The sequence below is a fragment of the Amia ocellicauda genome, chromosome 2 (assembly GCF_036373705.1).
Source record: "Amia ocellicauda isolate fAmiCal2 chromosome 2, fAmiCal2.hap1, whole genome shotgun sequence".
NCBI classification, from domain to species: Eukaryota; Metazoa; Chordata; class Actinopteri; order Amiiformes; family Amiidae; genus Amia; species Amia ocellicauda.
The window spans coordinates 34,123,335-34,147,884 of NC_089851.1; the positions used below are offsets into that span (position 1 = coordinate 34,123,335).

Below are 24,550 nucleotides of genomic sequence, written 5' to 3' on the forward strand. Positions count from 1 at the left end.
TCTGGGTTTTAATCTGATAAATATGTACTCGAGTCCATGTGGAAAAAGTCCCATCTGTCTGGATACGTCACAAATTCCGAGCATGCTCTCTACCGACTATGTGGCCGCGTTCTTATAGCGCATATTTGCGCAGCTCTGCGCGGATCTGCGCTGCTCGCCCAATGGGAGAGGGGAATGCTGCAGATCTGCGCAGAACTGTATAAACCTGCCCTACAAGAATGCGATGTGTGAAGCAGTGCGCAGTGCAGCCGTGTGTCAGTCAGCGGCAGGACGCAGAGCTGTCGTCTGTGCTTCACCGTGCTTGTCGCATTTACAGCTGGTAAGTGGAAACTGCTGATTTACGTTTTTGACCATATCTGAAATTATAAACCACAGCAATGCAAGTTCTTTACTCCCAAATCTAACTAATTGTATTGCGTAAAAATAGTGTTGTTTCGTTTCGAAATCTATATTTAAATGTTTCATTTACCGTAATATATCGCATTGGATATTTTTGAAAATCCTTAATTGCTTCCAGATGATGTTGTTTTGTATGATTTTTATACACTTCCTGTATACGGCAGAAAACTATTAATTTATGGGCGTGTTTCCCAAACCCGAAACATAATCGAAGTGTATAACATTCATTTCCAGGTGCAGCTATTTATTTAGCTACTGATGCAACCATTTCTATAGTATTTGTTACATTAAAACCAAAGACGGGAACAAGTCAACACATGTTTTCGGTTTTGGATATCAATCTTATCCACTTAATTACGCTTTTTCGTAGTAAGTTCAAGTAGGCGGGTCCCGCAGCTCCGTATTGTGTCAAAACAAGAAGAGCAGCTTCAGTCGGTAACGGGTTGAAGTGATCTTTCGCAACCTACACATCCCAGTTACTCGAAACACGTGTTATTGATACCCTGCAATATATATGGTAGTTTCTTTGTTACACTTAATTTCGTCTTAATCAACATTGGGATCAATCTGCAAATGGGTATGTGACGAAATTATTTCCTTTATTGCTGTGCTATATTGCTGGAAATGTGTCACAAAAGGCCTTGTTCCCTGTGTTTTTCACTGTCACTGATGCCAGATGACGTTTCCTTGAATTAGTGCCCAGATTGATTTACCTGTAGAAGCAGTGATTGATGATAGTGCCACCATGGCAAATTGTGGTGCTGGCAGTAGCAGGCTGGCATCATTTTAATGGTCTATTAAAATAAAGTGTGTATTTCTGGGTAAGTAACAAATAGAACAGCTGGACAACTATCAAAGCTAATTTTCCAGTGTCAACCAGTTATCAAAGTGCTCCTCTTGACTGTCTCTGTTTCCAGACTGCTCCGTCCAATATACTGTAACTATGTATGGTTTTATAGTTCAATATCATTTTTGTAGCCTATTCTGCTCCCAGAAACACAGGCTTCAGTCATGCTGCTATCCATTATCACAAGCTAATAAAGTTATTTTCCCATTTTTCCCAGCTTTATTGCCATTACCCTCTATTCTCTCAATATTACCATGACAATATCATCCTACCATGTCACTGCCTACCTCTATTTCAAATATACCTTGAGGCTATATCACTCAAGAGTGTGGCTTTATGGAAGGTATATCCTTATTTGTTTGGTGCTTACCTTTAGCAGTTGTGAATTAGGCCCACTGACGTCATAGTTTTCAAAAGCTTCTGACCACAAGATAATGCACATCAATATAGCATTGTCCTAGATTGGTTTATCAGCTGCTGGGGTAATGAGTAGCTGGCCATAAAACTTTCAGACAGGAAGCTCCGGCACAACATGGTAAAATGCGGTTGTTGTCCTAGTGACAAGAACTGTGCTAATGTTTTTCCAAATCTAAGAGTGTTGCATCCTCATTTAATTTGAAATAACCACTTCATTCGGTATATTGTATGGCAGTGTGCTTTTAAGCATTATTTACATTAATTGAGGTGTAGGTGTTATAATTATTATTATTATTATTATTATTATTATTATTATTATTATTATTATTATTTATTTCTTAGCGTATTCTGGGCAACTTACAAAATATAAGCACAATACAAAGTGCAAAAATACAGTGCAGTTCAAGACATAAAACATTACAAATTCCAATTTGCATAATACAGTTCAATTCAAAGCATAATACGTTTTACAAATTCCAATTTACACAAGTCTATATAATATATGAGGTCTTACATCCTGGATTGTAAAAGCTGAGTGCAGACAAGATGTTAGGTCACAGTCAAAGGCCAGGGGAAAGGCAGCATAGGGGAAATCAAAATAATGAGTACTAGTAATGCAAGGCAAGTAGTATGATAGAACTTGTTTTATCTTACAGGAGAGTAAATTATTAATTTACAAGTAATGTCTGTAAAGATGTGTTTTGAGTAAGCGCCGGAAGGAGGTCAAGGACTCTGCTGTTTTGACTTCAGTGGAAAGGGAGTTATCAGTTATCAACACAATTAAGATTGAGAAGGAGGAGGGTACATTTACATATACATATATAATCAACTATTGGCTTGTAATGTAAGCATCAAAAGGCAAGATGTCAGCCTCATTTGCATTTTTAAATACTTATCAGTTGAAGTTGTACAATGAATTTTGATCTTTGACTGAGAATGCTAGAACCCCCTTCTAAACCCAATAAAGGGGATAACATGACGAGTTATTTAAGATCACCCATCATCCATTGCCTGCATACAAAAATGGTGGGTTGCCTTGAGATGAGAAACACTAAGGAAGCACGACAAGGGCTCAGATATCAACCCAGGACACATATTAATTCGCCCTCCCCCCAACCTGTATGATTTGCATTGACCTTAAACAATAATTTCAAATATTTTATCAAGAGAGTGGTTTCTTTTCAACCTTAAATAACCTCAACCTGGATTATAATATCAGTATGCTTTATCTGATTCTTTTTAGACCATGATGAATGACCTTTTCCGTAATGCATTGCCACGTTAATCTTGTGTTAAAGAACAGAATTCACCCTTCCCATTAGTTAGGAAGATGTACATTTCAAATACACTTATAATACATTGTATATTTAACAATTCAACTGTGCAGAGGGTTTCTGAAGGAGAACTCTCATGGACCATAAAAAGACATGGAACAACACTCTGTCACATTACACATATCTGCAGAGGTAACCTTTCAGCTTTATGCGAAGTCAGAACTGGCATTGCGTTAGATTAATGATTGTGTATACTAACGTCAATGCTGCACAATGCTGCTAAACACAATGCTGCTGTGAAGAGGAACAGAGATGCTTTTCTTGTTTAAACCGAATTTAAACATATACAAGGAATATCATATGCCAGGAAAGCATAAGCAGATTTTTATGCACGCAAAAACACTTTAAAAATAATGTAAATATAGTGCATATAAAGTCTACACCCCCTTTCAAAGAGACCTATCCCAACTAGGGCTGCAGCTATCGATTAATATGATAATCGATTTATTCGATACATAAAACGATCGATTATTAACAAAAACATTGTTTTATTCTCAATGCATTCTTATGGGGTCCTGGTGCCAACATGGCATCCTATTCTTGAGTTCGCAGATCTCTAAATACAGGGCCCTGATTGCCCTGAGGAGGACTAGACATTTTACATTACACTTAACCACTTCCCAGGTAACAGATTTATAAAATAATTATAATAATGATTTAAATGTCTGAAATTGCTTTCAAATGTAAACATATGATGAATGAAATACAAAAAAATAACCAAATTGTGTTTTTCATTACCCATTTATACTCCCATGTACTACATATCCAGGTTCAGTAAAGAGATAAGTACAAGGTTTTTTGAATAAAGAAAACAATACAAATGCATTTTTTTTATTTACAATATTATACTTAAAAATAAATAACAAACTTTTTATAATAAAAACAATAAACACACTACAATTCAAATTAAAATATTAAACAATACACTGAAATGCAAATGAAAATACACTGAAATGCTGTAATAATAAACAATGAACAGTAAGAAGTAGAAAACTTCTGAACGCACACAGGTACATGGAGGCTCTAAACAACATGCGATTGGATAAAAACTTGGCATGATCGCCGTCCCCGTCTTTCAGTGCACATTCTACAGTATCAACACTGGCTTTGGGAATGACATGAAACTACATGGTACTGAGGGTTTTCATCTGACGTGCGTGCGTACATTATGGTATTGAAGTGGTTAAACGCTCAGCCCTGTTATCCTCCATAGTGCCAAGAGCCTACATGCGTTTCAAAAGTCTGTATCCAAAATTCTACGTACACTTTGACATGCCTGAAACATACACATAATCCACGTGTCTTCCATCGAGGTGCACGTATGAGCAATATCCCACATGTCTACAGCATCACTTAAAAATGACTTTACACGTAAACCCGAGTTCATTTGTTCAATGCTGAAACTCAGTGGCACAAGCATTGGCGAAACCAATTGATTTTAACTAAGAAATTCTACTGTGCTTGTATTCAAAAGTCACATTTAAGTTTTTTTGTTCCTTTGGAAAATTGCGTCTACGCGCTCCACAATTGAAGACAAATGTAGAATTACGTGCATGTAGGTATTTCAAATTCAATGTCGAATTTCGGATAAAGATTTTTGCATAGATTAGCATGAGAGATAACCTTACAGCAAATGCAACACTTTCCTCAGCGCAATTTCATAATTAACACCACAGTTGCCCTATTACTAGCAACGTTGCAGAAACTTACCGTGCGCTTTGTTTCAAGTGCTCAAGCTTGTCGGATGTGCTCTTTTGGAAAGCTAATTCTGATTCATGCAGTCCACAAAGCACTGTGTGGTTATCATTCTCTCTCCTATAAATACTCCCACATTTTCAATGCTTTCCCGAGTTTTGTTTCGTGCGGTGGCTGGCTGCGACGTGCTTGTTCAGACATTTTTCCAGTGAGGCGCATACAGGTGGATGACAAACCAAGTGATACATTACTGCCACCTACTGCTGTTTGGAATTAAACCATTGTTCTCGTACAGAGCTAGGAATACGGGCCAAGGATATTAGACGAAAGGGCTCAGATCAATGATATTAATAAGAATGGCTTAGAGGCAACGTAGCTAAATGACTATTAGACGGCTGAAATAGAAGTCGACGTATTTTACTAGTCGAATAAGTCAACTAAGTCACCTAATCGTTGCAGCCCTAATCCCAACAGACTCACAACTGTAAAACCAAGTTTTAACTCCGAGGGTTTTCCCCTCAACAGTGAGGAGTATGGTGTGTTGATAAGTGGAAACAACAAAATCTGAAAAAAGAAGGTGCAGACTTTCTATAGGCACTTTACATAAAGGTGTGTGTGGTAACTGGTGATTTGCAATGCAACATGACTTGTCTGTCCAGTTGGTTTGTAGTGTTTGTTTTATCAGGTAGCCTAATGCCTGTCTGTGATTGGTGACCACTTACAGGTGTGGTCCTTTGGATTTACTGTGTATGTAACAATATAAACCCCTTGATGAATATACTGTACGTGTGTTTGTTGCAATAGGTTTGGTTTTATTACCCTCCCCACTTATCAAAGTCATGAGCTGCTACTGATATGATTGCCAACAAATGTAGAATATAATTGTAAACCTGGGGTTGTCAGATACAAACCCTGGGTAGAACCAAATCAGCATTTTGATCCACCTGCCAATCAGAGAACAATGGTTTGAAATGCTTTAAATTTGGTCCTGGTCCCAGTTACATAATTAAACTTTACTTAGAATGAATCACAATGTTTTAAGATGCTCTGTAAAATGAATGAGTAGTTCATTTTATATTTAAATAACTTTAAGATCTTGTTAATTAATATCGTACTATACAGAAATAATTAAGATTGATAAGATTACATTTTGAGAACTTCTCAGTATCACCTTAAAATATCTGACTAATACAAAAAAGTATTCGTGCCTGTATTACAATTGAATCACCACTGTTTGTACATTTGAACAAAGTTCACCTATAAAGCAACAGAAAAAGCACTGTAAATTCAGTTTGTGAATGCAAGACTGGACAAGTTATTTTAAAGTGGGGGAACAATTGTGAATGAGTTTGTTATTCTAAGTCCAGGCTAGCACACCTTAAGGTATCATTATCTAGTAAGCTAAATTTAATCACCTGTTTCAATGTCTTCCTTTCCTGCATTGATTCCTACATGAAATATTACAAATCCCTTATAGAAGTTTTTTTTTATAGTTCATATTAAATAAATGCAAAATTCCGTTCTTAATATACTAAAGTAAATTACTGTTTTTGAAAAGAAAAATCGATTTGTTTGTTGTGTGCTGGATTGGCCTAGACTAGATTCCTGGATTTTCACATTCTGAGCAGATAGCAATGTTACCAAAGATCCTCTTATCCTTATCTTAACTGTCATTACTAAGCAATGACCAGTTCCTCCCTTCTCCTTCTGGAACATATAGGTTAATCTGTTGTAGTTATGTTTGTGAGAAAAGTAAAATAAATGCACAAAATAGTGCCAGCTCACCCAACACCACATTTTTGGATTACTATAGCTCTTCTTTTGTTAATTTTCAAATGTGTATTGAAAAAAATAAACAGTACAACCCATGTCAAAGACTAATCTGCCGTGGGAGCCTAGGTGTGGATGGTTAGAATAGCGTACAGCATGAATCCGAAGCCCAGCCCTTTGTTTTCTTTAAACAGGAAGGGTTTGTCTTTGATGTCGGTGTTGTTTTGTGTGTGGCTTTTTAACCCTTATTATCGTGAAACATAAACACCTGCATGCTTTTTTTCTTCATGTAACACAAATTATATGCAATTAAATAGTAAGTGTACTGGAATAGAAGTGGGTCCTTCATGAATTTTCTTCTTTCCACTTCTGTACTGGGATGTACTGTACATTGAAGCATTCTGCAATTGCTTTCAGGGTTAAATCTGTTTATGGCAGTGCAGTCTTCTCTTAGGCTAGGTGTTTTCTGTTTGTTAAGATGTAGCCTAGTCGTTTTTGCTTTTTCCTCCATTAGGACCTCTCCAGTTAAACTTTCTAATAAAAAGTTAGAGAAAGATTTGCTCTCCCTCAGTTTCACCCCTCAGGGGGGCATTCACTATGGACACAAAACGCAGATCGCAGCAAGGGACAGTCAGTGGTCTCTTCTGACTTCAGGGCTGCAAGTCTTGTACAATGACTGGGCTGCGAAACAATAAACTGTGAACAGGAGATGATAGATTATAGAAGACACACAGCTTAGTATAAATAAATAAACCAACCATGTGTGTCCATGACAACTTCAAGCAAAGGAAGTTGTACAGCTAATATCATTGGATGGTATGAAAGCTCAGATTTGAGGAGGATAGGCTTAGAAAACAGTCATAGTATTCATAGTAATGTATTGCAGTATTTCTTGTATCAATATAAAGTCCCCCCCATACCAAATTAAAATTAATCATCAAAAAATGTACTTCTTATTGTCACTGTTTTATTACATGAATGTATCAAGTATGTGATTTAAAGGAAAAATGAAAAGACTCAAAGGTGATTGTGTTATTTACACCTCCAGTCTAGTTGGCAGTAGCATGTGGAGTGAGCATCTATCCAGTTGCCTACACAACGTGGTCAAGCCACACGTCAAATGCAACTTTTTTCAATTAAGGCGGGAATGCAGATTCTGCATATGATTATCTCTCAAATAAAAAGCTTGAAAATTGATCTCCAAATTAATTTAATTTTGCATAATTTAGATTAAAATATATAAGGCATTTTAATATATTTACCATACGTTTTCTCAATAGTTTTTTAAAGGTTCCTGGGGAAGGATTAACAGGATCTCAAGTAGCCTGTCTTAAGTTTAGTATTATTACAACATTACTATTTCATATTCTTAACACTTTTTGTTGTAGGGTGTAATGTTATATTTTGGCTTCTGCTAACCGGAGTGTGATGGGACAATAGGGTGTAATATTTTTTAGGCCTGCAAGATTTTCCATTTGTAGTGAATGTGATCAAAATATAAACTGTATGGTAGACCGGAAATCTGTGAAGGCATCTCATAGATTTGTATTGTTACTGTTATTTACTGTAAAATGTACTGTTATTTTGTGGCTACCCAAATCTGTTACTCAACTTCCAAAACTGTTGAAAAGAGTATTACTTCACATGAAAGAGAATGATTGACACAGACGGTGTAAATGTGAGCTGTGTTTATTTCAGGTCCCAGATGGCAGCACCTTGTGTAACGAAAGTGGAACTGACCGTCTCCTGTGACAACCTGCTTGATAAGGATGTGGGCTCCAAGTCCGACCCCCTCTGCGTCCTGCTTTCGAACGCTTCCGATACACAGTGGTTTGAGGTCAGTAATTGCTCTATTGTTATTTCTTTACTGTAGTGTGAGTTACTTATCATTCCAATGCTCAATTCATTTTTTCACCCCCGCATTGTGAACAATTGGGAATGAAGGACCTCCTCTGACCTTTTACTGATCATTCTTACATCAAAGACAGGGACATGTGGCTTACCCATATGTCCAGATAGACAGTCCATTAAGACAGTGTGAATGTCTGTCTGGTTTTATCGGACACCTACTCAGCAGTTGCGGCATTAGTGGGATGAAGGAACGCAATCCTATTAGATATTCTGTCTCTTATCTAATGACAGGTCCATTATTATTATTTTTTTTTTACTCTGTGAAAGGAAATCAGACTGGAAGGGTCAGTACCTGGCAAACTTCTTAATTAAGCATTTCACTGGATGTTCTGATTGCACAGATATCAAACATTTTACATGTCTCTTGTATTATGGTTAGTACAGTGGCTAATGAGCTTCCTTAATCATGGTAAAAGTGGAACTGTTCACTCTGGCTCAGCCAATGCATGGTAATGCAGGGAAGAATACGTTTCTTAGTGTTTGCCAGAACCTTTTGTAAAGGGCGGAGTGCTTATTCACAACTATTCATATTTCTTTTGTTATTGGAGGATCACTATTTCTCTGTTTTGTTTTATTATGCAAGAGACATCATGTATTTCTGTACATTAAATTTAACTTTAAGCCCTAGGACAGGGCCGTTCTGCACAAAATATACATATTTTTTTCTTATGAAGTGTGGAAACGGAATGTTAGTACTGAGTTGTACAAATCCTTGAATGTGACAAAGATTATACACATTCTGACCTGGACCTTCCACTAATCAAGGTTTTGATTTGACATGGCTCTAAACATAAAACAAGTATTGTAATGACCTTAGATACAGCAAGAATTTATTTTTGGCTCTTGGTTAAAAATACAAATTAATACATACAGCCTTAGAATGCTTGGTACCAGTTCTTGAAGGATGCAACCAGAATGCTCTGCAGTATAATGAAGACTTTAAAAAAATGATGTTTACTATACTTGATTCTTTTTAGTCAGTGAACACAAATACAGGAAAGCAATTAATGCATACATGGTGGAGATTTCGGGCACTATTTCTGCAGTATTTTGTAACAGAAGATCAACTGACACATTCAATGGGTGTGCCCTAAATTCAGAGTCCGAAAAAAAAGTAATACATACTACAATATATATTTGAAAAATCCAATTTAAGTGGTTTAACTAGACAAATAGCCAAAAGAGGAAACCTGACTGACCTGACAACACATTTACTGTATCTCTCTTTCAAATAATTTCATAATATATGTCCAACATTAAAAGCTGCCTTGTTCAGTGCAAAACAAACAACTAAGCATATGTGTGTAAAATGATCAACGCAGACTTATTTTGTGCATGTTACTACAAAGAGGAAGTTCACAGAAAAAGTGACTTTCACCTTGAAGTCACAGTGAAGTAATTGCTCAGATATGGGTGCTCACTCAGCTGAATTTTGTAATTTAGTTTTACTCCTGGATCATGCTGAGTCACACAAATTTGTAATTAAAGCAAGAGTAGGGGAGGAGTGCTGAATCATATTCAGGTGGAAGATCCCATAACATAAAGGCTGGATATTGCTCTTCTCAACTGTATTTCCCTTTGATGGTGTTCATATTACGTCTTTTTAGAAGAGCCCAACACTGAATGGGGGATCAGACTATATTAAAATGTACAAATATACATTTCACTGTTTGACTCATAATGTGTGTTGTCTCTCTTCAGGTGGGTCGCACCGAAAGAGTTAATAACTGCCTTCATCCAAAGTTTGCCAAGAAGTTCGACATCGATTATTACTTTGAGATTGTACAAAAACTGAAGTTTGCCATTTATGATATTGACAACAAAACTATTGACCTCAGCGATGACGATTTCCTGGGGGAACTGGAATGCACTTTGGGACAGGTAAGAATTGTTACTCAGTAAAACAAGTTGTTAAATTTGCAAGGTAAATGTGTACTGGTTGTCTGCAAACAATTGCAATGTTTTTAATAATAATAATAATATTTTTTATATAAAAGTGTCAGGATATATATGTACAGATGTGCTCAAATTTGTTGGTACCCATACAGCTCATTGAAATAATGCTTAATTCCTCCTGAAAAGCCATGAAATTAAAAGCTATTGCATCATGTATTCATGTATACTTGCGTGCCTTTGGTATGTCATAGAATAAAGCAAAGAAGCTGTGAAAAGATACGAAGATATTCTAAAATGGCCTGGACACATTTGTTGGTACCCCTTAGAAAATATAATAAATAATTGGATTATAGTGATATTCCAAACTAATTAGTTTATTTAATAAGTATCACACGTCTCCAATCTTGGAATCGGTCATTCAGCCTATTTAAATGGAGGAAGTAGTCGCTGTGCCGTTTGGTATCATTGTGTGCACCACACTGAACATGGACCAGAGAAAGCAAAGGAGAGAGTTGTCTGAGGAGATCAGAAAGAAAATAAGAGACAAGCATGGTAAAGGTAAAGGCTACAAGACCATCTCCAAGCAGCTTGATGTTCCTGTGACGACAGCTGCAAATATTATTAAGAAGATCAAGGTCCTTGTAACTGTAGCCAACCTCCCTGGGCCACAAGAGGAAAATCGACCCCAGATTGAACAGAAAGATAGTGCAAATGGCAGAAAAAGAATCAAGGATAACTGCCAAAGAGATACAAGCTGAACTCCAAGGTGAAGGTACGTCAGTTTCTGATCGCACCATCTGTTGCTTTTTGAGTGAAAGTGGCCTCCATGGAAGAAGAAGACCCAGGAGGACTCCACTTGAAAGAAAAACTAAAAAGCCAGACTGGAATTTGCTCAAATGCATATTGACAAGCTACAATCTTTCTGGGAGAATGTCCTTTGGACAGATGAGTGAAAACTGGAGCTTTTGGGCAAGTCACATCAGCTCTATGTTCACACACGTAAAAATGAAGCTTTAAAAGAAAATAACACCATACCTACAGTGAAACATGGAGGAGGCTCGGTTATGTTTTGGGGCTGCTTTGCTGCACCTGGCACAGGGTGCCTTGAATCCGTGCAGGGCACAATGACATCTCAAGACTATCTAGGCATTCTGGAGTCAAACATACTGCCAACAGGTTAATCACCCAAAACACGGCTAAAAGCACCCAAGAATGGATAAGAACAAAACATTGGACTGTTCTGAAGTGGCCTTCTATGAGTCCTGATCTAAATCCTATCAAACGTCTATGGAAAGAGCTGAAACTTGCAGTCTGGAGAAGGCACCCATCAAACCTGAGACAGCTAGAGCAGTTTGCTCGGGAAGAGTGGGCCAAACTACCTTACAGGTGCAGAAGCCTCATTGAGAGCTACAGAAAATGTTTGATTGCAGTAATTGCCTCTAAAGGTTGTGCAACAAAATGTTAAACTGAGGGTCCCATCATTTTTGTCCATGCCATTTTCATTTGTTTCATTATTTACAATATTATGTTGAAAAACAAAATCAAAAGCAATGTCTGATTTCTATTAAATATGGAATAAACGATGGTGGATGCCAATTACTTTTGTCAGTTATTTCAGAGGAAATTGTGCATTCTTCGTTTTTTGTGGAGGGGTACCAACAAATGTGAGCACGTCTGTGTGTGTGTATGTGTATGTGTATGTGTATGTATATGTATATGTGTATGTGTGTATATATATATATATATATATATATATATATATATATATATATATATATATATATATATATATATACATTTTTACTCTCTGCCATGACTGTGATGACAGAAATCAGAACCAAATCACTCTTTGCATATGACATTGTTCTTCAGATTCTGTATTTGATCAGATTTTCTTCCTTGTTTATTTTAGATTGTGTCATGCAAGAAATTGACTCGACCGCTTGTTTTAAAGAATAAGAAGCCTGCAGGAAAAGGAACCATTACAGTGAGTTGGATGTTGTAGTACAAATACGAATCTTCTGCAGAACAAGATGAAATATTTAAGGCTGACCATAAAACTGACCAAAAATGTCAAAATATAATTTCAGTAAGAAGAAGTCATGCCATTTATATTAATTATTGTTTGCCTTTATAATTTTTGTCTTGCCATTCGAGGTGCCCCTACATTAACTCATGAAGGCTTATCGTATTGGAATGAAGCATAGCCTTGGGCTGTGCTGTGCTGTTTCCACTTTGTATTTACTGAATGGTCAACATAGGGAGCTGGTCTATGTCAACAGTGTGTTTGATATGAGCTTTGCCATATTTAGTTGGTATAAATGTAATGAATTGCTATAACCATTCCTTTGATTAATTTTTAATTTTTAATTTGTCATGTTCCCTTCTAAGTCACCAGTAGTAGATGTGTGAATGGGACATTCTGGTGTTTCTTATGGGTGGCTGATGCCAATTTCTGAAGTTCTCTTCAAATTCAGCATTAAAATGAAAGTGTATTTATTTCTTAGAGACCTTACAGTTAGTTCCATGAGTTTTACCATGACAAAAACATGAACTACACAGTCTGGCTGCATATCACGTTTTACTTTCTCAATCTTTCACATTCGATATTAAAACGGTGTGCCCATCAGAATAGTTTGCATTGAGACTAATAAGCAGTATGGGGAATGAAACCATCACTGAACCTACTGAGCAGTAAATAGAGATGAAACGGTATATGTGCAATCAGGGGTAAAAGGAAGGAATGACTAATATGAAACCTTGTATCACCATCCCTCCTCAGTGATCAGCAGGGATTGTAAACACTACTTATCTGTTATATGCAACATTTTAGCTGTTTTCGTCACATGTCCTCGTTTGCTTTGAACATAGATCTGTGCAGAGGAAGTAAAGGACAACCGGGTGGTAAATTTTGAGATGGAAGCTAGAAAACTGGATAACAAAGTAAGTCATACAACTTAAGCACTGCAATGTGTTGTTTTGCACCCCAGTCATCTTATAAAGCACATATTGTTTACTTTCTCACTTTTTGGCCATTCGATAACATTTTCCATTCCAGGTCAGGCTACTGATGAGACCAATTCCAAAATCTGTTTTTTTTTCTAATAGTAATTTCTGTTTAGGCTGGCTATGTCTGTTTAAAGTCATTAACAGATTGCTTGACAAAAGTGTTACTATAGTGCATGATTATAACTACATATGTGTATACTTAAACAGTATGTTTTTTTCTGTTTGGCTGAATGTCTTTGCTTTTCATTGTAAAGAACAGTGTAATGTTTGTTGATAAGTAAATCAGTCTTTTATATTTATTAATTGTCTGTGAGTGAAATGTTTAAAACCTGACTACACTGGTCTGTGAAAGTTATTTTAACTTATTTTTAAGATGAACTATTGTAAACATTCTTTTAGGATTTCTTTGGAAAATCCGATCCCTATCTGGAGTTTTATAAGCAAACTGAGACTGGATGGCAGTTGGCGCACAGGACAGAGGTATGTTTTTACAGTGTGATAAGAATATATTCTTGTCAACCATCTTTGGAAGGGTGTCTGAGAGATGATCAATACGAATAATTTTGTTTGTCTGCCTGTTGCCCTATAGGTCATCAAAAACAACCTGAACCCTGTCTGGAAACCATTTAAAATCCCTCTGCAGTCCCTTTGCAACGGTGACTTGGAGAAGCCAGTTAAGGTAGGACTAAAGGCTGGTCTGTATTTAAATCCAGCCTAATCATAAAGCTTGTGTAAACATCTCAATACAGAGAAGTGAATATTAAAGATATGTATCTAGTTTTATTTACATGTGGTAATACATAATTTGTAAAGTGCTTTCAAATTGTGGTCACCATGACCTCTGTGAAACAAAAACCACAAAAACTAAATCACTAACTTCTGTGTGCGTAGAAGGGGATTAGACTCAACCTCTTTAATCTGTGTTTTCTTTTTGGGGTGGATTTTTGATCATTGAGCAACTTCCACAGTCTCCCAGTATCTGCAACTAAACACGATTATGTGGCAGAGTAGATATGCAGTTCATACTAGTTATTCACATGTATTAATACATTAGAACATTGATGTTCAACCTGTGGGTCAGAGACGACCACTTGGTTATAATAAGGAAAGCTTGTGTGGGTCGTTGTGAAGTATAGAATCATATATCTATTGCATTTCTTGGCAATCCTAGACCATTTATTAGTAATTTAAGAAATATTATATGCTACTTTTAACCACAATATTGTCTTTACATTTATCGGTGGGACATCTAGTTGAAGTCCACTGCATTAGAGCTTATGTAATATATCCAATAATGCACCATTATCTCTTAAGGAGATATTTACATAGCTGTGTTTGACCTGAAAAACAAATGTGATTAATACATTTTAAAATTGAACTTGATTGGTTGATTTTGACTGTATTACCGCTGTATTAAGAGCTGACACTGTCTGCAGTTGCATGGTATATGGCAGAATTAAAAAAGGATAGTTTCTGTTAGTTCAAAAGCTGCTTTTAGACTACTTCAAAAATGTCTGTCTACTGTCATTTCTTTGGGCTGCTCTCTACAGTGAATTCAATTATGTGCTTGTCTGGCTGATTAAATTGTGGATGTAACTATGGAGCATAATATATTGATTCAAATGAATGGTGATTTTCAGCTTTAATGACAAACCGATCTTAAAAGGAAGATGTAATCCACAAAGACCACAAAGTGAGTTACCGATGCTCCTCACTGTGTTTTTGTTGCCTTGAAAGATGGGTGATGTGAAGAAGTAGCACACAAGTAGCATTACAAGGTTATTATCAAACTGATCATGTTAAACATGTGTGGTCTATCATTATTTCATCAAGTGCTTTCAGTTTCAAACTTTCTGCTCTCTTAAATTCCACACCTGTAAAGTTAATCTATAAAGGTAATTACTGTTAAGGGCCTAATTTCCCCAAATTGGTAAATTATTTGCTACTGAGTTAGTCTGACATACAGCTCATTGAATTACAACTGCTGGTCTGAGTCATAAGTAAGGCCCTACATGTCAGTGGAAACACAAACACTGTGTATACGTTTGCATGACACCTATACCAGAAGGACCTCTTCCAGTAAGGTGTGTTCCTGGTAATCTACTCACAGGAAGTTTGGCAAGAGATGAAGGACCTTTATATTCAGTTTCCTTTTCCACTGAAATATTGACAAATTATTAGTACAACGATATGCAATCTAACCACATTAACAAGAATTATACAGTGCATTTAACATTTACATCCGGGTGTGTCTGTGATGTGTATTGTGTATCAATCCACTCCATTCGTTTTCCATCATTGCATGCTTCTGGAGTGTATTTTTGCATGAGCTTTGTATAGATATTAATGAAATGTATCCCTATTAGGAGGATCAGTACCAAGGATGTATCACAATGCATATGAAAGAAAACACTAATGAATTAATAATTAATTGACAAATAACATATTTGAACAAAGCCAAAGTAATAGTGCTGCCTACTTTAATTAATAAGGGAACTTTGCTTTAATTACACAGATATATTTTATTTTCTGTGTTGTGATTGCTGTGTATAAACAAAGCAAGACAATCAGAATGGTTAGTAAGTAGGCTATCATGTCATTCAGGAGCATTATACTGGAAGAAATACAGTATTCCATACACTTTTCCAATTTTGACAATATCCTGAAGCCACTGGAAATTGGAATTCAAGACAACTGCCTTGATAACTGTCCCAGGATAATTGTTTTGTACATTAGTACAAGAAAGTGATACTGCCTGAATGCAGTAAGCTGACTTCTTGTGCTTGTGTTTTGTAGGTGGAGTGCTATGACTATGACAATGATGGATCCCATGATCTGATAGGCACCTTTGAGACAAATGTGGCTAGAATGCAGCAAGCTACACGCAGCTCCCCAGTAAGTTAAGGCAAATTCCCAGCTCTGTGCTCCATCTGTAACACGCTGTGCAGTCCCCATCCCAGCACACTGTGATGACTATAGGAAAGAAAACATTGCACAGACTTGGTGCCTCTGATACCAACACCAAAAGCCGTTAATAGTTTAGACTCGGGTTTAAAAGCCTGCAGAAGCACAACTCGGAGAATCATTATGTATCGCATACAGACAAAACATAACATCAGTTGTTTATAAAAAAGATTATAGGATGTGCCTTCCTTGGCATTACAGAAAAAAATGAAGTAAAAATGCAGAATAATATATTCTAGTTTTAATATGTTTAGAAAATGATATAGAATGTATTTTTTTGTTACACAGATGATCTGTAGTAAGTTGCATTGAAACAACTATGCATTTTAAAATAAATAAAACCATTATCTTTAATGAAATAAAGCCTGAACTGAATTGAATTGAATTGTTATTCTTTTCTCTGCATCCAGCTTATCTAAATGTCTTTCACCATTGTATTGACTGACTATTTGTATTGTTTCTTTGCAGGCTGAATTTGACTGTGTAAACAGTAAAAAGAAACAGAAAAAAAAGAACTACAAGAACTCGGGAGTAGTGTGTGTGAAGTTTTGTGAGGTATGTGTAATAGCCAACTAGTCCAGCTAGGGTGAACTGGTAATATTAAAACCTTTATACCTACTGGCAGATCTTTCAATTCAATGTATAGTAAAATAATAGAAGTAATTCCAAATATGTCAAAAGTAATACCATCCGTACAATACTTAATAGGATGGTAGTTAAATGGAATTATAAAGCTCAGATATCCAGTGTTGTTCAAAAGCTTGATAATGTGAATGCACAAGAATCTGTATCCAGTCAGGTGTGTGTTTCTTCCTTCTGTTTCCAGCCCAAGGATAAAATCTTAAACATATTGACATGTGCAGATTACATTGTTTAATAACGATAACGAAAGCAAACAATACAATTGAATGTAAGATGTGTATATAATATTTTATATTTAGTAAATAAACTCATTTCAGCCTCACTCTGTAGTTAAGATGTTAACTATATTTGACTCTTCTGTTATTAATTTAATCTTACAGGTGGTGAAGGAGTTCACTTTCTTGGACTATATCATGGGGGGATGCCAAATTAATTTTATTGTGAGTACAGTGTCTCAGTCATGACTTTTAACTGCTTTACCTTTTCAGAGTTATTTATTATTTCATGAGCAAAAGCTGTGAATGTTTAATGGGAATGCAGGAGACAGTGGGTCTTTAGCTGGTTTCTTCTAGTCCAGTTGTTACCCTTTCAACATTTGCTTTTTAACAGGGGTATAAATACAAGACTTTCATCTTGACACAGTTATTGTTGCAATCTTTTCAGTATTCTTGTCTTTGTTCGATTAGGTGGGAATAGATTTCACTGGGTCAAACGGAGACCCCCGCTCGCCAGAGTCCCTGCACTACATCAGCCCTCAGGGGTACAATGAGTACCTCACTGCCATTTGGTCAGTTGGGATGGTGATTCAAGATTATGACAGGTATTGCATACTTGAATACGTGTAAAACACATGTGCGCTACACTTGTTATTGATTGAAATATATTTCTAGACAGAAAGGATTCACATGTTGATGCATGTTTATTATGTAATTCTTTCCTTCTTCTTCCAATTGTCTTTGTTCCACTTCTGCTCAAGATTCACCTGAAATGATAGTAGGAAGTACTCATATATTTATGTTCCCAATAGTGACAAAATGTTCCCAGCTTTTGGGTTTGGTGCCCAAATCCCACCTACATGGCAGGTAAATATGACTATTTTTTGTTTTTTTTAAGTGTCTTTTAATGAAAAATAAACTGTATTACATGTTATTAATTATTAAAGCTTAATAACTGATGAGCTTATCACGATTTTAAGTTACAATTGTGGCATCTTTTTCCAGGTATCCCATGAATTCCCTCTGAACTTCAATCCATCCAATCCATTCCTTGCAGGTAAGTTTTCAAGGTTTACTTGCAAAAATAAATACAGGTTTTGAGCTTTCAGTGAATTCCACTGTGTTTGTACTTGTCCGGCAAACATTGAAACTCAATGTAGGCTGTTGACCTAAAAAAATCTCAAATTTATGAGCAAAAATGACCGACATTTCCTTACCTTCCCTATGGTACAGTTCCACATTGACTGTGCAGTGATGAGTTGATTGAGCTGCTCTAAAGCACTTATTTGTTGGTTATTATTTTTTATCCAGGCATAGAGGGAATTGTGGAAGCCTACAGGATTTGTCTACCTCAGGTGAAGCTGTATGGGCCAACTAATTTTTCCCCCATCATAAACAATGTTGCGAGGTTTGCATCTCAGGCAGCCCAACAGAAAACTGCATCTGTAAGTATCTTACTCCAAGCCTTTCAAAACCTGGCATTACAAAGCAATACCAAAGCTTATGCTTATAATGCAAAATAATCATAATTATTATTAATATATTAAACTCCAATATGTTAGAATGTATACATCGATTGAATGAACGTATACATTTGCACCTTGAATGGAGCATGTAAATTAAAGTGACTTAGACGCATTAGATATCTTTACATTGTAAAAAGAATTGGCCTAACAAAGACATTTAATTAGCATCGGAAGTTAGTAAAAATACTAAACCATACTGAACTTTACCTTTTAAAGCAAAATGTCAGATATCCAACTGAATTTAATTTTCTTCTATATGCCATCAGAGATTTTGTCAGCTCAGATTCAGTAAAATATTTGCCTATACAGTTCTACTACTGAAAGACTTTTACCTTCATAATTCTTCAAAGGTGGGTAACAGATGCAACAAGGTTCTAATGATGTACACATTGTAAGCTCGTTTTAACCTTAATCTCTTCTGTGCAAAATATGATCATGTTTCACAGGCACATATCTCCTAATGCCTAACTATATTGTCCAGGACTGAATGACAACCTGACTACACACACCCACAATGCAGATAACCTTTCTCTCTCTCTTTGTCCCTTTTTGAAATTCTCTTCCACATGAAGCAATACTATGTGCTTCTCATCATCACCGACGGAGTGATAACAGACTTGGACCAGACCAGGGGTGCCATCGTGAGCGCCTCCCGGCTCCCCATGTCCATCATTATCATTGGCGTCGGGGGAGCAGACTTCTCCGCCATGGAGTTCCTGGACGGAGACAACGGTGTCCTCAGGGCCCCCACCGGCGAGACAGCGATCCGTGACATCGTACAGTTCGTCCCCTTCCGCCAGTTCCTTAACGTGAGTGTCCCCTTCATCACCATGACTGCCAAATAATCTTTCTGCGTCTGAGATGAAATGGCTTTTCTGCTTTTTGTGGCTTGTGGTTTGCTGTCTACTAACCCCCATGCTTTCTTGCCCTTGCCTTTGTTTTATACACTGTTTTTATTATTGTTGTTTTTATTATTAGTCACATTTAAACTATTTCAATCTTGAATAGCCATTGGATACTACACAACAGAACCTCCTGTCCCATCGGTATCAATACTGAGGTGGAATTTATATTTCAAAATATCTGATTGAAATGAAAAAAACAGGAGGGAAATTAATTAATTAATTTAAAGTATTTACACATGCACACCTTTGGCTTGAAGTACAATATTTGACTTAAAGGCTGAATCAAATACATGTCATGCTACAATCAGACTTGCTAGGAGTTCCCACAGTGCTGAACCAACTGAGCTCCTTTTGTGTTACCAAGAACTTTTATTGCTGGTTAGGTGTCTTCAAATATAGACATTATCAGTTCCAGCTATCAGTGTGTAGGTTAGGGCCGATCCATAGTATTGCTGTATTTCTAAAAGGGATTATTTTAATAACTGGCTGCAGTAACATTTTGTTATAACAGTTTACAGTAAGTACTTCCAGATTAACAGTTAACATTTTAATACATATTTTAAATGTACACATATATTAGATAAAACATACTGTAATGTAAATGCTTTAGTAACCACCATATGTTAATATGTATTGCTGTTTAAAAACATACAACATGTAGTGATTTTTAATCGTGTGGTGCATTAAACCAATGATTTAATTATGGAAACACAAGCCTGTTTTCAAACTGTTTATGAAAATATGTTAGTGTGTTATAATTTCATATGGCTTATCATGATTAAAATCCCCTTCACTGTGAAAACTCAGGCTGTGCAATAAAATCATTGGTTGATGCATCCTTAAGTCTTGCTAGACTGTACTGTCACATTTCGATATTTCTGAATCTCATTTTAGGCGCCAAAAGAAGCTCTTGCCCAAAGTGTATTGGCAGAATTGCCTCAGCAAGTTACCTCCTACTTCCGAATGCTTAAACTGCAGCCTCCTCACAGCCCTAATCCTGCATAGAAATGTACGGGCAAGCGCCGTTCCTAATGTTTTCGAAAACGGATGACAAATTCTACCTCATATTACTTATTAAATACGATTTATACTAACAGAGTCCGCAAACAAATTAATTCCATGAATTACATTCTGCATGCATGTGTGTCAGGGCAGTCATTAAAAAAAAAAAAAAAAAAAAAAGTTTATTTCAGTTTTATTAATTGATTGAAGTTTTGTCTCAGGCAGTTGCCAGTTACAATAGCAGGCCTGGCCCACATCCTTCCCTGAAATAACATTTGGACCATTCAGGGAAGAAGCTGAGGGAAAGTATTAAATATAACTGATGTGGCTTTCCCTTTTTTACTCAGGATATTTAGTTTATAAGAAGTTTAAAACATTCTATAGTAAGATGGAAAAACACTGACAGTATGTCTACAAGGCAATTGCAGAGAAATTGCCTCCAGTTTCTCTCCAATAAATAATCCAAAATCAACAGAGACATGCTTGGAAGCTGGATATCATGTATTGTTTTTATTTTTCAGGTTGAATGCATAGTTTTTGCTCCATTTAGTTCTGTTGTGCAGCTCCTTAAATACAGCACCAGTGACTGTGAGAGCAAAGCTGTTAATTTCATGGTGCTGTTGACATGTTCTATCAAGGCGTTTGTTGGAACAGATTTAGATTTGTTTTGTTATCGCCCTCAGGCTCCAAAAGAAGCTCTGGCACAGAGTGTGTTGGCAGAAGTCCCCGGTCAGGTAGTGACCTACTTCAACATGATGAAACTCAGCCCGCCCAACGACTCCACTCCAGTTGCTAGCATCTGAGGGTGTGTATCTCTTATACATACTTGTGTACACGCCCACTGAAGACAAATGCTGCATTGAATGGAACAGCTCATCTTGCAAATAAAATACACTATAAAATAAAATATATCTTAATTATCAGTATCCCTACAGAAATTGTTATAAAGCACATGCTATATCATTTTTCTTCCACACAGAAGTATTTAATCAATGTCATCATACATACACATCTTATCTTTTTACTTTACTCTTTCTCTATTTGGCAAATGATAATTCATTTTAAGGCCTGGAACAAATGTAAACTACCGCCTGCACACCAACTGCAGATTAAAAACTGTGATTTGCATTCAATTAAAGGAGCAAATGTTGCCATAGAGGAGTGGAAGTGTGTTTTATGACCGGTGGGGTGAATCAAAATTTTGATTTAGTCCAAGCCTTAATCAATGATTTTGACTTCTCCTGCAGTTACATTTTATTATTATTATTTGCTATTTTCTATATAAATATTATTAATTTGTTATTGAAATGTAATACAGAAAGGAAATATCTTTCTTACCACCCTGGCTTAGCCATATGTTTACAGTTTATAATGCATTAATGGTACACTAAGGTGCCATTGCCATTTTTTTTTTACTGAGTCAAATTATTTTATATATACAATCTATTTTATAAATATTTGCTTCACTAATTTGTTACGCATTAACAAGTTTATATACAAATGTCAGATATCATACCAGAATGCACTGATCATACCTAACATTCATACCTAATGTTCTTTGATTCTGTTTTAATGTACAAATGACACACTAGGGCTGGGCGGTATACCGTAAAAAACTATATACCGGTATTCATTTACGGACTGGTTTGGACTTTTACTATACCTTCATATCGGTATTTTAAAGTTTTCTATGCTAAATTGAATAATTTATTAATTACCGTGTAATTCAGTCATAGCATTCAGCTACCAATAAACTGGATCACGTTCCTGTATCCCACTTGCTGTGCTGGCTGCTTGAGACGGCACTGTCTGACATGAGACGCATCTGATCAAAGAACGCTGATAGTGTTTGTGTAATGCAAATTTCAGCAGATCTGCACTGCTCCACCAATGGGATCGGTTGGATCCTGCAGATCTGAACAGAACTGCAAATCTGCGCTACAAGAACGCGACCACCTTTCTTCACAAACCCTGCAGAAATCAATGTAATTGGTTAATATATTATTTTTATATTAGTTTTTATTTTAAAAAATTGAATTGCCAATCATTTAAGTAACAACTTAATAATTGTGCATTATAGATTTACAAAAATAATTGATGTAATTATTTAATAAAGCATCTAGAATTCTATATCTGTGGTTTTGACAATGCTGTTCACAGCTTCATTGTGTAATGAAAGTTGACATTCGCCTCTGCTAACAAGGGGGCAACAATAGTTTTCATTCAGCTTAACACATCCATCTTGATTTCTGAACAATCTTTTGCCTCACAGCCACAGCTCACCTCCCGCAGCAGCGTCTCAGAGCTGCGCCGTGCTGTGTGATTCTGCACAGATTTCTGTGGCTGGGGCTTAGTGGTGTCAAGCAGAAACACTCAAGAACGTGCATCTCTGAATCTCTGCACAGAACTGCTCTTCTCAGCGTGACCCTCGTTTTGGAATGAATGTGCCAAATAAACTACATATGTATTTACGTGTTGACATCAACAGACGTGATAAATGCACAATGAATGAAGACGAGATGGAGGAGAGCAGTGTGGGTAAAACTTCACAGCAAAGTGACCCCAGTGAATTTGTCCCGAAAAAAAGTGCGTCGTTGATAGTGTGGACATGATTTGGTTTCAAGACAAATGACACAGAACAGGGAAACGTTATTCAATGACAGTTGAATTATTATTTTTGCTTTACGAACAGTATAAAATGGCCATTAAAAAATACTGTCATACCGTCAAAAATTTGAAAAATACCGTGATACTGTATTTTGGCCATATCGCCCAGCCCTATGACACAGAAACAATAAGTTTAGGCCCAGACCAAATCAAAATGGTCCGGGCCTTAGCTGGAAAAAAAACAAACCTGTTTATTTGAAGACTGTGTTGATTAACAAATAGTGGCATTGTGTAAGTATATCCTTCCTTCAAATATTAATCTGTGCAAGAACTCAAACTGTTCATTTAATACATATTCCTAATGTTTTTGGTATGTTAGCTTATGATGGAAAGATACATTCATTTTAAAAGATTTTGGCATTTAAATATAGTTTAAAAACGATTATTTACATTTTTGTCTATCTGTCTATGGAAAATACACTTAAGACCTCCTACAGGTAGCCATCTACAGTGAGTAACAACATATACACAAATTGCAGGGCAGGTTCAGGAAGCATTGCACTTACTCCTTCGGTAACAAAAATGTAAAATGAATGTTTTTATTACAGATGTTTTAGTTTTCTTTTGTAAACATCTCATGGCAAGTCAATGACAAGTCTCCCTGTATTGTGCATTCATAGAAACGTACTGAAAATTGTTTAAAAAAAAAAAAGAATCATCATAGTTGTCTGTGTCAATGCTCTACTAATTGTTATGTAAACCAATGTATTGTTGACACATTTAAAGCAGTGCATTTATTAGTTTGGCCTTATAGCACAGTATATGTCTAATATGATAATGATTTATGTTATATATGAAATATCCTAAATAAACTGAACTTAATTAATCTGTCACATGTTGTTTATTTCACAGATCTTTACTAATTCTTGCAAGGGGTGCTTTTCATTCAGAACACAATACATTAACAGAAATAAATAGTGTCAAGTGAACACCAAAACTAGAAGGCATTGGAAGGAGAGAGAGAGAGGGAGGGAGAGAGGGAGAGAGGGAGAGAGGGAGGGAGGGAGAGAGGGAGAGAGGGAGGGAGAGAGACTGCAATGGTGGTTATTAAAAGGAAATTACTAAATGTATTACATTTAGATTTTACAAAGGTTTACAAAGTTTACTGATATAAAGCCTGGGGACTAGAGACCAATCAGTCTTATTTACCTTATAGGTTATAGAATTACAAGATTGTCTATATTATAATATTTCTGTGGTATATCCAGGATGGATTCAGAAAGGTAAAATCATAATTACAAATGTTGTAAGATGTCAGCATTCAATCTATGCATTATTCTCCATTTGGAAACTTCAAATCCAAGGTCAATAACCAAAGTGTATTTTCTCTCATTGGAAAATGTGGAGTAAG

At 36.3% G+C, this 24,550-nt stretch overlaps 1 protein-coding gene across 2 annotated transcripts; it reads left to right on the top strand.

Annotated features, from left to right (window-relative positions):
• The first annotated feature begins 203 nt into the window (after positions 1–203).
• cpne3 (copine III) lies at positions 204–24,025 on the top strand. Of its 2 annotated transcripts, XM_066723309.1 has the most exons (17): positions 204–319; positions 8,161–8,299; positions 10,075–10,254; positions 12,182–12,256; positions 13,141–13,212; positions 13,678–13,758; positions 13,868–13,957; positions 16,075–16,173; positions 16,711–16,797; positions 17,265–17,324; positions 17,571–17,704; positions 17,912–17,966; positions 18,105–18,156; positions 18,411–18,544; positions 19,198–19,434; positions 20,425–20,539; positions 21,216–21,343. In XM_066723309.1, exons 1-16 carry the CDS (start codon positions 219–221, stop codon positions 20,533–20,535), a joined length of 1,707 nt encoding a protein of 568 aa, XP_066579406.1. In that variant the 5' UTR covers positions 204–218; the 3' UTR covers positions 20,536–20,539; positions 21,216–21,343. The 2 variants fall into 2 exon arrangements, with proteins under 2 accessions (XP_066579406.1, XP_066579405.1); XM_066723308.1 differs by lacking the exon at positions 20,425–20,539 and having other exon boundaries at positions 21,216–24,025.
• Positions 24,026–24,550: the final 525 nt, after the last annotated feature.

Bases quoted from the DNA above. Each gene is read 5' to 3' on its own strand.
- cpne3 (XM_066723308.1), top strand. From the start codon at position 219: ATGCGATGTGTGAAGCAGTGCGCAGTGCAGCCGTGTGTCAGTCAGCGG. The intron at 320-8,160 runs GTAAGTGGAAAC...TGTTTATTTCAG, and splicing joins GCTTGTCGCATTTACAGCTG to GTCCCAGATGGCAGCACCTT. The intron at 12,257-13,140 runs GTGAGTTGGATG...CTTTGAACATAG, and splicing joins CAGGAAAAGGAACCATTACA to ATCTGTGCAGAGGAAGTAAA.